Source organism: Lathamus discolor, chromosome 1, assembly GCF_037157495.1.
Source record: "Lathamus discolor isolate bLatDis1 chromosome 1, bLatDis1.hap1, whole genome shotgun sequence".
Lineage (NCBI taxonomy): Eukaryota > Metazoa > Chordata > Aves > Psittaciformes > Psittacidae > Lathamus > Lathamus discolor.
Genome location: NC_088884.1, coordinates 9,639,681 through 9,656,208, shown reverse-complemented (window position 1 = coordinate 9,656,208; position 16,528 = coordinate 9,639,681). Strand labels below are relative to the sequence as shown.

The window sequence follows — 16,528 nt, the reverse complement described above, 5'->3', positions numbered from 1 at the left end:
TACATTCTTTGATCTGAAAAGCTATAAATTATAGTCCTGGCTTAATTGCCGCAGTTTAGATCTGTAGAGGTTCAGTTTTCTTGTTCCTGATAAGGAACTGTCTGCAAAATTATTTCCCTCAAAGGAGACGGAAGCTTGCTATTTCTGGTCAACTGCCCAAAAATGCAACCAAACACTAAACACTAAAAACAACTTCCCAAACCCCTAAACAAACAAAAATCTGTCTCATTTTCCTATCCTATAAGAGAAGGAAGAAAGAATTGATGGAACAGTATTAAAGAATATTAGTATTATAGCCAATACTATTTTGGGCTGAATATTACAGTAGAGCTCATCTTTGTCTCTGATTATGGTTGAAAAACTTTGTCAATGCTATGCAATGCTGTCTTTTTCATCCATAATTTTATTTAAAATACTAATAATATAGCAATGTTGCACAACACTATTTTTGATGCCATCCCCCTCTTTCCAACACTTGATAGTTTGCTGTGTGTGGATTTACCTCGCCTTTTTAATTTGGTCTCACACCTATCCTTTTGGCTTTTCACGCTGTCTTTGCTTAATAAGGAAAGTAACAGATTGCTAACAGGTCTATATATATTATAACTGAAGTGTTTATGTAAAGACATAATCTGTGGTGCTCTGTGTAGTGAATAGTATGGTAAATAGTAAATAGCATGGTAAAATATTTCCCTGCTATGATGCCTCTTTCCTACAGATTTTCCTAAGGATCAGCAAAGGAACATTTTAAGTAAGATGACAGCAAGGCAAGATTAATTATAGCAGTAATTTGGGGGGAGATCGTAATGTTAACAAATCAAAATTTTAATTTACAGTTTTGTAAATATATCTGTCTCATTATGGGAAGAAGAACTTGAAAATAATTTTTTAAATCAGTTTTTTAATATGTCTTTGAAGTGAAACACTGCTATTAGCAGTGATTTTCTTTTTCCAGAAAATTGCTGCAGATTTTATTTACCTAAGAAAAATATAAATCATGCTTGATATTTGGGTGTATCATTTTGCTGTGAGTTAAATAGAGAGTTGCAGTTAAAAGGCTGTTGTTGTTTTGGTTTTCACCCAGAGAAAGTATTTGTATTTGTCACATATCTAATTCAAACATGAGCCAGTCTACTGATTGTCCAGACATAGCCCTATAAACAAAAATATCATGACTGAAGTTCAGCATAGTTGTGAGAGCACAATATGTGTAATCTATTAGGAAGTAAGCTAAAAGTTGCTTATTTAGTATATGCTTAAGATTTTTGTTGTAACAATTAACATTTACAGTGTATCCATAATAGTACTTTAGTAAATTTAAGGTAATTCAAACACTGAAGTCTAAAATAATACTGCAGCTATGAAAAAAAAAATTGTTGGATTTTGCTTTTTCACATTATGTAGTTTCTGTAATTTATTCCATTAGATATTTATAAAAAGAGAGACTTAAAACTGTTACCAGTAGAGTGAATGATTTGCAGTGAAAGCAGGTGCAGAGTTTGGCATCCACTTCATGCTAAATGTCTGTTTTATCATGAGTTTGGAATTTATGGAATTTATTTCTTTTTATTAAGGGGCTTTTATTTTTAAATGGATAAGTTTAGTTATTGTAAAAGCAAGACTATTTGTAATGGTTTGGACCAAATATGGTGCAGTCAGATGGCCTGCAGGTTTACCTAAAGAGCTTTGACAACCTCTTAATCTTGATATGTATCACACCATCTATTCTAGTCACGGTCGTTTAAAAAACATATAATGAATGTCATGCTAAATTGCACACTAGGTGTTTGTTTAGTGTGGATGTAATTACACCATAAATTGAATTGCAGCTGAAACTGAAAATTGGACCTGTAACAATATTTTCAAAGTTTATAGGTCTTTATGCTAAACCACATTTTACGTTTTCCCAGACAACCTATAGTTATCTTACTGCCCATTAACACTCCTTTCTGGATGAGGGAAGGAAAACAAGCCTCAGGTGCCAGAGATTTACATTCTGATTTGACGGTATTTTTAAGTCTATGTGTAGTTTTAATTAGGGGTCCGGGATGGGCTACAGTATTAAGGTCAGTTATTAGTTTGCTTGCCTGGAAATTCCTCCTGCTCTGTGGAGTTTTGATATCTGTCTCATATTTGAAATTCTTCAGTTCTTGCACATTCAAAACTAACATTGACCGGTATCACTATTGATTGCTTCTGAACTGTAACAATCCCTCTTGCTTGTCTGATGTCTTTAATCTTTTTATCCATCTCTATGACTAACCAATATTTATATTATCATAGAGACAATATATCCACATCCAGACTCATTTGTCTGCAAACTTGCAGACTGTGTTTGTAAGACAAATTGGTGTAGAAACAGCTAAGCATTTGCCATGGTGGAAGAGGAAAGCATTCCAACGCATCCTAAATACAAAGACATGTATGACTGAGTTACCTGTAACCTATTAATGTATTTTCTGTCTACTGACAGGTCCCATAAGCAGCATTTTGGTGAATAAGTATGGTAGCCGGCCTGTGATGATAGCAGGTGGTATCCTGTGTTCATTTGGAATGATTGCTTCCTCTTTCTGCAATAGCGTCCTGGAACTTTATCTATGTATTGGTGTTGTTGGAGGTAAGAGTCCGATTTAAAAGGTATTGTTATGTTATATGTTATTTACTGTTTTGCCAATGAGCCTTACTGATCAAGAACCTACTGTGCAAGGTATTGTACAACTGCAAACCAAGAAGGTAGCAAGATCAGTTAATTTCACCTACATTAACTATTTAATCCATTAAATTAGCTGGTATGATGTTAAATTATTTCTTAGGATATTTCAGGAACAACTGATTTTTTTATTCAGTAAGTGCTGTATGTATGTACCTTTCCACACTGCACTGTAATTATGGTATAAAAATTGATCGGCTCATGACAGCACTTATTACAGTCATTTGTATAGAATTTCACATTCATTCTTCTAGCTTTCAATCATGGTGCACTTCAAACAGGGTGGCAGAAGCTATCAGAATTCTAGTATAAATTCAAAAGCTAGTACCAGCTTTCTGTAGGTTTGTACATACATATACTCTTACAGAAAAGTATAATAACTTCAGATCAATATCTTTGTTTAAAATCCCCCAGTGTCAACCCCTAAGTAAAATGACTTATAATCTCCATCATAGGTCTGCATATTGCCTAAGGCAATCATAAAGCCAGTAAATTAAATAACCTCCTTGTCAAAAGCTGTATTATTTTGTTTTTGTTTGGTTGGGCTTTTCTAATCTTCCTCCTCAGAATAAGGAAGGCAAGTGAGGTAAAATTGCCAGGTAATAAATGAACAGTACTTGTTCCTATATTCAAGCTAAACTTTCTTTATGTTGAAACTAAAGTTCTTTGTTCAGTGATTATTTCTTAAAGCTTTTTTTTTTTTTTATATCATAAGCTTAGGGCCCACTGAAAAAATAAAGTCAGGATGCACAAATGGTGCTATCAGAGAAAAAACCTTCTATGCCACCCAGGAGATGCATAGCTACTTAGACCTTATTGCCTAGATGTCTTAGTACAGAGAGAAGACCTAGAGGTCATATGCTTAGTTGATGTGGATGAGTGATCTGCTCCCATAGCTGTCCTCTACCCTCTTCCACCTTTGGTAGTGACTTCCGTATCTGGGGAAGTGGAGCTGTATTTGCCCCAAAATGATTAGACATTTTGAGCTCCAATTTTGGATGAAAGTTTTAGCATAAACAGGTCTGGAAATAAGAAATTAGATTTATGCATTTAAATGCACCCTGCGTTTATCGTAGCTGAGGTGACATTTAATAACTTTTGTGAAATGAGCCAAGAGAGAATTGAATTATAGCTTAGTAAATATAAATGGTGAGTCAAGGTCCTGATACCATCATTACTCTGTGATTCCCCTGTCTCTGTAATTGCTGAAACACAACAAGGAGTTTTGGCTTCTATTGCAGTACTACTGGGGGAAATGGCAGAATGCCATCATGACACAGTCTTGGTGTTAACACACATAGACAGCAATGAAACTGTATTTTTTTCTCTGATGCTAGTTGATTTCTATCTTCATTGGGAATCACTGGATTAGATACTAGTTATTTTAAAAATAGCTTGAAAGATATGTGATATGTTTTTCACTGAATGACCTGCAATAATACTGTCTTTTATGTCTTGTGTAGGTCTGGGTTTAGCATTCAACTTACAGCCTGCCTTGACCATGATTGGCAAGTATTTCTATAAGAAGCGTCCCATTGCTAATGGATTGGCCATGGCTGGAAGTCCAGTGTTTCTGAGCACATTGGCACCTCTCAATCAATTCCTCTTTAATGCATTTGGCTGGAAAGGAAGCTTTCTCATTCTGGGAGGACTTCTTTTGAACTGCTGTGTAGCGGGGTCTCTTATGAGACCTGTTGGACCGAAAACAGTCCGTCCTGTGAAAAAAGATGTTGAAAAAGGCACAGGAGATTCTACCTTGCACAAAAACAACAAGAAGTCTTTTTGGCAAACTATGAATAAATATCTAGATCTGTCCCTTTTCAAACACAGAGGGTTTCTAATCTATTTGTCAGGAAATGTCATTATGTTTATTGGCTTCTTCGCTCCAATAGTATTCTTGGCTCCTTATGCAAAGCACAAGGGAATTGATGAATATTCTGCTGCTTTTTTGCTATCTATCTTAGCCTTTGTAGACATGTTTGCTAGGCCTTCAATGGGACTAGTAGCAAACTCCAAGTTTATCCGGCCAAAGATTCAGTACTTTTTTAGTTTTGCTGTCTTGTACAATGGCATCTGTCATGTCTTGTGCCCTCTGGCAACAAATTATACTGGCTTGGTGATATATGCTGTATTTTTTGGGTTTGCATTTGGAATGGTTAGCAGCGTTCTTTTTGAGACGCTGATGGACCTCGTTGGGGCTGCCAGATTTTCCAGTGCGGTTGGACTTGTCACCATAGTGGAATGTTGCCCTGTGCTCATAGGCCCTCCTTTAGGAGGTAAGAATCTTTTTTATTCCAGTTTTTCAGACATTATAGCATAATCTTGCAATTTAGCATTGAATGAATATAAACATTGTTCTTAATATTATCTAATATTTTCACTGTGACTAGGAATGCATTGTAGCAGTGCGCTGCATCAGTTATTTCTGGGCTTTACAGATGAAGATCCACATGAGAATCTAAAGGGATGCATTGCGTGCATGTACAATAGGCAGATTAAGAGCATATCTCTACTGGTCCATAAATGCAGGTGATAAACATGTTTTCATGAGAGCACAATAGTGATAAATTTGCAGTCTTGATTTACATGTATTCAGTTCCACTTTGCTCTTTGCCAAGACAGTTCTTAGCACCTCCCGTATGAAGACAGGCTGAGAGAGCTGGGGCTGTTCAGCCTGGGGAAGAGTGGGCTGCACGGAGACCTCAGAGCAGCCTTCCAGTATCTGAAGGGGGCTTATAAGGATGCTGGGGATGGACTCTTCATTAGGGACTGTAGTGACAGGGCAAGGGGTAACGGGTTAAAACTTAAACGGGAGAAGTTTAGATTGGATATAAGGAAGAAGTTCTTTACTGTAAGGGTGCTGAGGCACTGGAATGGGTTGCCCAGGGAAGCTGTGAATGCCCTATCCCTGGCGGTGTTGAAGGTGAGGCTGGACAGAGCCTTGGGTGAGATGGTTTAGTGTGAGGTGTCCCTGCCCGTGGCAGGGAGGTTGGAACTAGATGATCTTAAGGTCCTTTCCAACCCTAACTACTCTATGATTCTATGAATTGGTCAAATTCACTGTTCAGTTTTTGTGAATATCTCACAGTGTCTTATAGTTTCTGTAACCCAGTGGCAGCTAGAAGAGCACTTGCTTAAATTTAAAATAGCAACTTTAATTAGTCTAAACAGAGAGGACTGGCATTTCTGGAGCACTAGCAGGGAGGTGCCAGAAAGGACAAGGCATGCTCAGCGGCCTAGGCAAGGTGAATGCATAGTGGGTTTCCATCATGGAGCCATGGAGCATTGCACACTGGCATGTGTACAAACCACAGCCATCTCACAGCCAGTCTTTAAGACTGTTGCTATAGCCAGCAGACACATGTAAACCAATTCAGAGTGTAAACTGACTGAAAGGTGATAATGTTGCCAGTTTCTCTCCTTTGAGTGTAAGGGGACCTTAAAAGGAGCCTAGGTGCATAGCTTGAACTATATTCATAACCTTTTGGTTTCTAGCACCAAATTTATGAGGAATTTTATCTAATGTATTTTCTGTTTGCTAGCTTTCTAGCCACTGTTTAGTAATGCTGTTAGTAAGTTTTATAATCATGAGGTTCCTAATGATACAAGAGACTAAAGAAATAGATGTTCAGATCTTACTGAAACATATTGGTTAAATATATATATGTTGCTGTCTAAGCCCAACAATATGAAGATGTAACGACAGTATGATTGCCAGCCTGGTGAATGTACACTGTATCCACATAAACAGTGCTACAGAATTCAACAAGATTATGTGTGCCTAAAACCATTTATACATATTGAAGTATTTTAAGTACTACGGTCAGTATTTCTATGAAAATAGCATTGTTGAGTGAAATTTTAAATATGACAAAGCAATTCCACTCACTTCAGTACAATAGTACTGGTTCAAGTAAAAGTCTAATAGTCCTCAAGATATTCCATATTTTCCTCATCTTTTAACATGTAAATTCGTTCTGGCGATGGTAGAATATATTCCTCTCACACAGACTCTTCCTATGCCACCTAGTGGGCGGACTGGGCCTGTGACCGCTGGAATCCAGCCTTGCCAGTCAGGTTCTGAAATCAATATTAATAAACTCTAAAGACATTAAATGTAATATTTATGGAGAAATAGCTTATGCAACTATTTATTTTTCAGTATATTAGCTTTGCAGGAGTTTTGAAAAACATTTGTTTGTGCTATAAATGTATGAATAATTGATTTATCTTATTAAATAGAGATAACAAAGGGGCTGAACATACGGAAAAGCTAAATTCCAATTTTGATCAATTCATGTTCTTTGAAATATTATGCTGAAGTAATGTTAATGCAGAATTTCATTTTTAATCATCAGTTTTATGAGACTATGCAGGGATAAAAAAGAGTGAGTTGTACTATTTACACTAATAGATGAATTATACACTTGTTGTGCCATTTGGGTTTTTTGTAATACTAGGCTTCTGAAATAAAGACTAAAATAATTTGATGACTCGTAAATGTACATCAGGTGAATAGGCTGGTATTATGGCTTCAACCCAGTAAAAGCATCTAAATACATACTAAATTGAAGTGCACGGGTTATCCTGTGAATTTCAATGATAGTGTGGCAGAGTTCAGAGCTAAGTGCTTGGATACATGCAAATGTTGATTTGGAATTTGGGAAAATTTAGAAAGAATGGCTCATAAAGTGAAAGAACAGTTACATTTTATTTTCCTTGTCATGACCAAATTAATCTCAGAGGTGTGGATGTGAGTTTTAAGTATGTGCTTCATAGTATAAAACTCACAGTTAAGCATAATAGCTGAAGGGACAAGCTTTTCTCTTTCACAAGTCACACGAAAGTAAAAATGAAAAGCAGGCATTTGATGTACTGTGACAGCAGCCTAAAAAGGCACATACCTTTTCACCCTATTGTCTGTATGCAGCCTCCATGAGTGTCAGTCACTCCAAAACAATAGGAAACAAAATTAGGAGGGGAATAAAATAATAAGACAATGAAAGAATGAAAATGAAAGAACTAAAAAACTGACATTATTCATTCAGCTTTAGTTTGTTCTTCAATATTTTATCACTGTCAGAGATTCCAACAGTTGTTAGCTTGACTAATAGAGGTTTCATTGGACTTTTCTGCTATATACGTTAAAAAAAATTTGAACATGTTGAAAATGCTCTTCTGCTCCAACTTCTGAGCTAAGCAATATATAGATATTTTTCCTAGGAAAATATATAGATTGTATTAGGTATGCTTTTCTAAAGGCCGTGTTTCTCCTTGTGTTTGTATTTCAGGTTGGTTAGTGGATGTTACTGGTGAATATCAGTACATGTATTTTGTCTGCGGAGTGATTGTGATTGTGGCCAGTATCTGGTTATTCATTGGCAATACCATTAACTACAGGCTTTTGGCAAAAGAAAAGAAGTTAGAAGATGAGAAGCAGAAAGCACAGAAGAATGCTGACCCAAAGGAAGCGGAACCACTAACAAACAATGAGAGCGACGATGCTGCCAGGAGAGCTGATAAAGCTCTTGAAGATCCTTCAGAGAGAGAAACCAATATTTAATCTGCAGTATAGCTCAGAAGGCAACATTTATGAGTTCCATTAGAAATACGTCTTCAAGACACAGACCAGGTTTTGTAGTAAAAATGATCAGTCACAATATTGGATGGGAACAGATTTTTGCCCCATTGGCAAGACTCTAAGTTAAATTACTATCTACAGTTTATTTATTTCAGTGATACAAAATTGAGATTCCAGAGGTAGTGACTCCATCCAAGTAAGTCCATGACACTATGACTCTCGACAATCAGGAGTCAGGTGAACCAGACTATATAGTCTTCCAATAATAAATGGTTTTGTTTCAGAAGCATACATAATGCAAAAGTGTCTCCTGCTCTTGTTTGTGAAGATACTTTGTGTTCATCTTTTAAGTATTGTTAAATTCTGTTGAAATAATATGCCCAAACTGTACCTACCACTGCTATTAAAAAGAATACAGGATCTGTTTCAAAAGAGACAGAGTACCAGAGTGAAGCACACTGAAACTTTTTTGTATGCCCACTAGATCAAAAAGATACAACATGTCTGCATAACCAGTTATAACAGGGATGTTAAAGTTAAGTCTGGAAGACAAACAATTGGTGGGCACCATCTATAAAATACAATAAACAGCTGAGTTAGAATATATTCTAGAAGTTGTTTCCTCCTGTGATAGCTGACTACATTGTACTTCAACATGTACATTTGAACACAAAGTACATTCACACCCCAGTAATTCAAACTAAGCTAAAATTTGGCTGTATATAGAAGGATTTAGACCCAATATTTACATTGCTAGCAAAAGTGCCAATTTGTTTGATTCTGTATTCCTGTATGGCTGAAGGATCTGGATTGGATCATGAAGCATTCTTTCTAAAGGGACTAAATTCAGAACCTGTTGATGTTAAAAGGATACTTACCTTTGGCTTTTGTGGCCTGAATGAGTTTCATGGCACTGACTTCAGAGTAGATGCTTGGGTTTACTGGCAACTCATTCGTTGCTTGACAGTTTCCTGAGAGAAGATTAAAAGTCTAACTTTAGGTCTTTGCAGACAAGTAACTTCATGCCACTTCTCACCTCCCTTTCCCACGTATTTAGTAAAAAACTACTTTTTTGTAATGCCCGTTCGATAAAATGCTGCAAGAGACATTGATGGAAGTTTTGAATTGCTGTATCATTCTTGTGCAGGATATTTGGTCTTGTGTCCAATATTTCTCATAGTAATTAAAATTTATACAATTTTTCATCTTCCTTCAGGCAAAAGAAAGTATGAGTCTACAATTTTACATAAATTATTTAGCATTGCACTTGAAAGCTAAAAGTGCAAGCTTTTGGAAGTATTAAGTGAAAATATTTCTGTTCTATTTGTAGGTGAGGAAAGGTGCTATTCCTTTTGGAGAGATGCATATAAATGCCTCAGAAGTTGTGAAAATTAAGGGTCTGATTCATAAAACATTTATGCACTGTTTATGCAAGATACACATACACTCAATTCTGGGAAAAGAATATAATTCGTTTTGTCCTTCTTTTAAATCTCGAAATGTTGCAAATACATTTTACTGACAGCTAGCTGTGTTAAGCACACTTTGAAGCACCAATAGCAAAAGGAAAAAAATACTAGTAAAATCTAACAGATTTGGGAGTGCTTTTAAGAAAGCCATTTTTTTAATAGTAGTGTTCAATATTATTATTTTTGTGCTTCTAAAGATTTTGGTAGTGCTGGCTTTTGTTTTGCTGGGTTATCACCTTACATATTATGAAGTTCCACAGTAATGCTGAACTTTTTCATTATCTCAGCAATGTTTTGGGGAAGAAGCATCACGAATCTACTCACAGCATGGTACAGAAATTGATACCTACTTTTTACCTATTTATATGCAGGAAAACCAAACATCATCTACAAGACCTGTAATTTTATAGGCTCATCAGCAAGGAACTATGTGCATTTCAGAGTTTTGGGAGAAAATATGGGTTACATGCACAGATTTGAACAGCAAACTGGGTAAAGAAGAAAGACTCAGTCCCAGTAAAATTACAGTTCCTTTCACAGGCCCCAGCCTCACAGAAGAAATAAATATATTGACCTCCATGGGAGCCACAGCCCTGCCAGCACCCCATGTGGTAAAAGCATTGCTCTGGTTTTGGCTATACAAACATACAGGGTGAATTCCAGTATCTGTCAAGGTCCTAGAGGCCCTGAGCCAGAAAGCGATGGGGTGTTTTATAGACAATAAGCTTTCATATATTGAGGAATATAAGTTATAAATACCAGATTGTGAAAAATCAGCTCAAATTTTCGCCAAAGAGTAGTCATCAGGAGCATCACTGCTCTTGACAGCAAGTGGTAGAAAGGCAGAGATTATCTGAAAAGAGATGAATATAGAGGCTGAACCAAAATGTCTGAGGCAAAATTCTAGGTGCTTATTATCTCTTTGCAAAAAACAGCATGATTAAGAATAAAGGGTAGAGGACAACAGGTGTCAGCTTTTGACTTAAGTCTGTTAAAAGTTGCTGTTAGGTAAATAAAGGAATAAAAAAAGAAGATGATAAAAAAAAGTATCTCAGGAATCATGCAGGCAACTTACCCGTTCTATTCATGATTGCAGAATATGATGCAAGTGGCATAGGAAAGAAGGGAAAAACAAGGTTCCTCAAGCCATAGACATATTTGACTACCAGTAACAACCTATCTATCTCAGAAGAAATACTGGATTATATAAATACAACCCTCTGCAGAGGTACCACTCTTTTCTCTGGTCAACTATGTTAAAATTAATAGGAACAAAAGAATTGCTTTATCACCACTCACTAATGTACAGTTTTTAAGTCTGTAAAGTAAAATGATGTAGCAGGCAAATGGAGCAACATAAAGCAGGAACTGGGTCAAGTGAAACATTTCCTTACACTTCTTCCATTATTTTTCCTCTTGATACTAACAGCAAAATGAAAAACATCTGAATACTCTTGGTATTACTGAATATTAAAGAAGTTAAAATTCAGAGATGACTGAAGAAAATTGGAACTATATCTATGCAAAAACTGCTGGGAATTCAAAAACTGTCTTCCAAATAACACATCCTAACAGGGCAATTGCCTTGTATGGGAGTTCTTATTTCTAAAAGTAATAATAATAAATTGTCTTGAATCAACTCTTTATCAAGCAGCAAAGTAGCAAAATGAGTATAACTTGCCTTCAAACTCCTGAATATCACCCTTACTTGCACTGAGCTGAAATTTGTACCGCAAATTGTTTAATCATTGCACTTCTGCTTTAGGATAATACCTGGGTATATACCATTTCTCTAAAACCTCCTAGTTTCTTTTAATTACCTCACTGCCAGTCTGGACCATTGCAGGATTGAGAGATGCCTTAGCTCTACAATCAGAGAATCATAGAATGGTTTGGGTTGGAAAAGACCTTAAAGATCCAAAGTTCCAAACCCCTCTGCCATGGTCAGGGACACCTTATGCTAGACCAGGTTGCTCAAAGCCCCATCCAACCTGGCCTTGAACATTTCCAGGGATGCGGCAGCCACAGCTTCTCCGGGCAACCTGTGCCAGGGCCTCACTACCTTCATAGTGAAGAATATTTTCCTAGTATCTAATCTAAACCTCCCCTTTGTCAATTTAAAGCCATTCCCCCTTGTCCTATTACTACACACCCTTCTAAAAAGTTCCTCTCCAGTTTTCTTGTAGGCCTTCTTTAGGCATTGGAAGCTGCTCTAAGGTTTCCTCTAAGCCTTCTCTGCTCCAGGTTGAACAACCTCAGCTCTCTCAGTCTGTCTTCATAGGAGGTGCTCCAGGCCTCTGATCATCTTCATGGCCCTCCTCTGGACTCACTCAAGCAGGGCCACATCCCCAGTAAAGAAACACACTCTCAAATTTCAAGAGATACCACATACATCTGTTATGCCCTATGGAGTCTGTAGTCTCTGTCAGTGCAAGCAAATCCTTAACTGGTCTTAATCTCATTTATACTTGTATACTTCATCCTTTACATTTCTCTGCCACAATATCACAGATCCTCATTATCATCTTGTTCTTCAATCAATTCAATAAATCAAGAAAAATAAAACCAAAATTTTAAAATTAGTAGAAAAGGGGATAACATCAATAATGTTTTCCTATCTAAAGTCAAGGTTAAATTTCAAGTAGTTTCAGAATATACATCCAGATACTTTTATGTCTTTGGGTTTTTTTGACATCATACTCTCTAGCAGATGACAGTTTTTTCTGTCTTGCCTCTTCCAACTCCAGAGAAAGTCTTCTCACTAATAATTCTCAGTACTTTTTCAAGAACATATCAAAATCTCACCCCCCATGCCTCTCTCTCTCTCTCTTTATTGAACTGTGGCTGCAACTGTTGCCAGTTCTGCACAGGAAAAGGGGTAATGGATTCAAACTTAGATAGGAAAAGTTCAGAAGAAGTTCCTTATTGTGAGGGTGGTGAGGCACTGGAGCGGGTTGCCCAAAGGAGTGGTAAATGCTCCAGTCCTAGCAGTGTTCAAGTCCAGGCTGGACAGAGCCTTGGGTGACATGGTCTAGGGTGAGTCATCCCAAAGCAAGGGGGTTAGAACTAGATGATCTTAAGGTCCTTTCCAACCCTAACCATTCTATGATTCTATGATTGCCATTAAATTCACAAAAGCATCTTTTGATATGCAATCCTGTAGCATAAGCAGTCAGACTACAATCCTTTTATTTCAGGTGTGTGATTTGTGAGCTGTTTTGACAGAGTAGATTTTTTGTTTAAAAAGATGCTGAGGAAGTTCGACTTCCCTTGCTCCTGAAGTGAATGACAGCAATTTCACTAACATTATGATTCAAAATTCATGTGAATTTTAATGGTCTTTTTGCATATCAACATCCAGTGTGCTTAACAAACTTTTGGCCATGTGTACATAGTCATTCCTCCCAGATAACTCATATTCTTTTTGAAGGCTTGTGAATTCCATCCCACACCCCATTCTCCATTTTGATGCAACACAAAGATTTTGGACCTGGAATGTAGTGATGTTTTTGTTGTTTTGTTTTTTTTTTTTTTCCCTGCTATTCTCTTTCCTCAAATGCCTAAGCAACATTTTTCACTTGCTACTTTCAGATCTCAGTGGTTGTGAATGTTAGTGCAGAGGTATTTTCCAGATATATAACCTACAGATAGTACATAGAGCCAGATAACAGGCAGCCATCAGGGTTTCATTAAACAAAGCCAATGACCACTTTTATAGATGAACATGCTGCAACTGACATTGACAATATTGCTTATAACAAAATTGAATCAAAGAAATTTTTGTTAGTTTCTCGATAGGAGACTATTTTTATATTCACAGAGAGGAATATAAAGGGAATTTTTAAATAACTATTTTCAGAGGTGACATATCAATTTTAACAAGGCTCTCTGGATTTTTTTTTTGGGGGGGTGCTTTTCTGATATTTGTGCATTTATATATTGAAAGTGTTTGCACATACAGACGTTTTTGATCACTTTTGCAAAAGCATCGCTATGTAATTTCAACATAATTTGCGTGTTGTTATTTTGCAGTTTGGATTTTGCTTGTCATCTACCTCTCAGTTGAAGTTTGCAGACTCGCACAACCCTGGAAGAATAAAGTTAACAAAAAGCATAATGCTAAAACCTGTACAGACTATTAGAAACTCTTGCAAATGTTTGAAGCCACTTCCAGTTCTATTTTTAAGGCACTGCATATTTATGACCAATTTTTTTCTATCAATTGACATAGGTTTATTAAGTCTAAAGACTTAACCCATAGTGGTCTAGTTTTCTACATCACTGATCTGGTATAAAAACTCAGTGTGCCATTTTGATATCTAAAGTCTATTGTGAGATGATGGACCTCTTTTTTTTTTTGGGGGGGTGTTTTAATTTATTTTTTGTTGTTGCTTGTTTTTGGTTTTGTCTTCCCTCTTCTGAGTTGATGGAATTAAATGGAAGCTTTACATAGTTAATACACCCAAACAGTTTTTTAAAAGTATTGCTGAACACTTTTTCATCTTGCATCCCTGAAAGAAAATATTTCTTTGGTTTAGAAATAATACAGACATGTAGCTTGCTTTGAGGCAGTCGAGGGAAATGGCCACAAAGTGTTGGACTGGGGCCAAAGAACAAAGATTGTTTCTCATATGTTCTTTACAAAACCACAGATGATTGTTTTTTTCAAAATATTCTTTAGTGTGTAAACTGTTCTTGACTTCTAGGACCTAGTACAAAATCCACTGAAGCCAGCATAAAAAACCCTATCAAAGAGCTTTATCAGACATTGGAGGTGATGTGGCTTCAGTGGGGACTTCAGCCTTATTTTCTCCACATCAAATCTCAGGAGTAACATACATAAAACAACAAATGCAGGATTTGTTGCAACTGGCAAATTTAGCTATGCCTGCATAATATTCCTAATGAATCAGTCCCTAAATTAACGCACAATATGTATTATTTTAGTAGTCTATGTAAATAATAAAAACCCCTCCAAACCACCATAAACTCTGAATGTAGATTATAAAATATAGAGGATATATTTAAGTAAATATCAGAATAAATCTGATTAACCCCAAAGGAAATTGTCTATTTCCTTTCAAGCCTTTCTTCAGCAGTTTATAATCTTAATTTTTCTTATTTCCAGAGAAAATAGTTTATGTCTTTTAGGAATGTATATACAGATATATATATAAGGGAATACATATGCATATATGTGTATATATATGTATTCCCCTATATATAAAGCTTTAATTTATATATATTATATATATTAATGTATATATAAAATATATATAATATTTTAGAGTCAAGTTGCATACTGTGCCTGATAAATGAAATATATTTGTAAGCAAATAAAATACTTCAGCAAATCACAGAAAAAAATCAAAGGTTTCCTGTGAGTATATATGCTATTACTTTTCAGTTTATGCTGTTTTAATTTATAGTAGAAATTCATTCAGAAAATGGCAATATTACATAATGTTGGTATTTCAACCATAACTCAGTTCAAAGTGGCCTAAGATCACTGAGAATGTACATCATTGTTACACTGTAAAACCTAGATTGTTGGTGAAGGGGCTGGTTGGGTGTTTTTACTGTGGAAGTATTAACTAGATGATCTCTGAACAGACTGCAACACGTAGACTGAATTTTCATCTCTTGTAGTATGTATGACAAGATCATATGAAGTACTGATGGACATGATAGTGTGGTGAAAAGGATAGAAACTGAGAATAATTAAGGTGTTGTAAACAATATCCTTATTAAATTATTATGGGAAAGTGTCCAGATCACCAAGCTCTAAAAACATTGACAATTTTTCATACCTTTTCTAGGTTTTGAATTTTTTTATTTTTTATTTTTTTAAATTTTGTCTGCAAGTAGGCAAACCCATGAAAAATCTACATTCACCTCTGACTCTTTAAAAGTTCTACCATAAAGTTATTGAGATACTTTTTTCAGAGTGGTACATAAAGCACTTACTTACATAAATAACCTTCCTGAAGTGTGACATAGGTATGTTTTCCATTTATAGCCTACTTGGAAAGTTCAGTCTACCAACAGAACTTGGTATTGCTATGCAATAATTAAACATACATTAGCCATTGTTGTTCACTAACAATTTCTTTTTTCTTCCTTTTTGTATTTTGCAACACTGTACGGTTTTTACTTGAACATATTGGCTAGATTTTTTTGTTTTTTTATTTCAACAATCATTTATTAGCTAGAGGTGCTATTTATGTTCCAAAGAGATCTGGGTGAATGATAGCATTCTAGATGCCAAATCCATTTTCTGACCTGACCACAATTCATTGTTCATAATGTATATTAACCCTGTAAAATGCTGATGAACTGCATTACTTTGTATTTAAATGATTTTTGCCCATTAACTTCTATTCCAGGCTTGTACTAGTGTCTAATATGTCAAATTTGTCCATATGTATTTACGGAAAATTGCAATGAAAAATGTGTATGATAAACAATGTAAAAGAAAACAAAAAAGAAAAATGAGAATAAAATTTCAATGTAAAATTTCTGTAAGGATGCAAATGCTGGTTTTTTAGACTCATTAATAGTAAGTTACTTACACTTTTAAAGTGTGCAAATATTCATATATTAACTGATGCATTATTCAAATTTAGGTTAAGATCTCAAAATCAGTTCTCTTTGCATACAGAAACAGAATTGAAGATTTCGTGTGTAGGAAAGGTACTACCAGCAGCAGAACATTCTACCAGCCCTTTGCTGTTCCAAATTCCACCATAATTATGATTTATTCTCACA

General features: G+C 35.8%; 1 protein-coding gene across 1 annotated transcript in view; it reads left to right on the top strand.

Moving 5' to 3' along the window:
- Positions 1-16,280, top strand: part of SLC16A7 (solute carrier family 16 member 7) — an 82,971-nt gene extending 66,691 nt beyond the window's left edge. Inside the window, exons 3-5 of the mRNA XM_065685284.1 lie at positions 2,474-2,617; positions 4,174-4,986; positions 8,002-16,280. Coding sequence (XP_065541356.1) covers positions 2,474-2,617; positions 4,174-4,986; positions 8,002-8,273 — 1,229 coding nt within the window. The 3' untranslated portion in view covers positions 8,274-16,280. The remainder of the gene's footprint in view (positions 1-2,473; positions 2,618-4,173; positions 4,987-8,001) is intronic.
- The last annotated feature ends 248 nt before the right edge of the window (positions 16,281-16,528 follow it).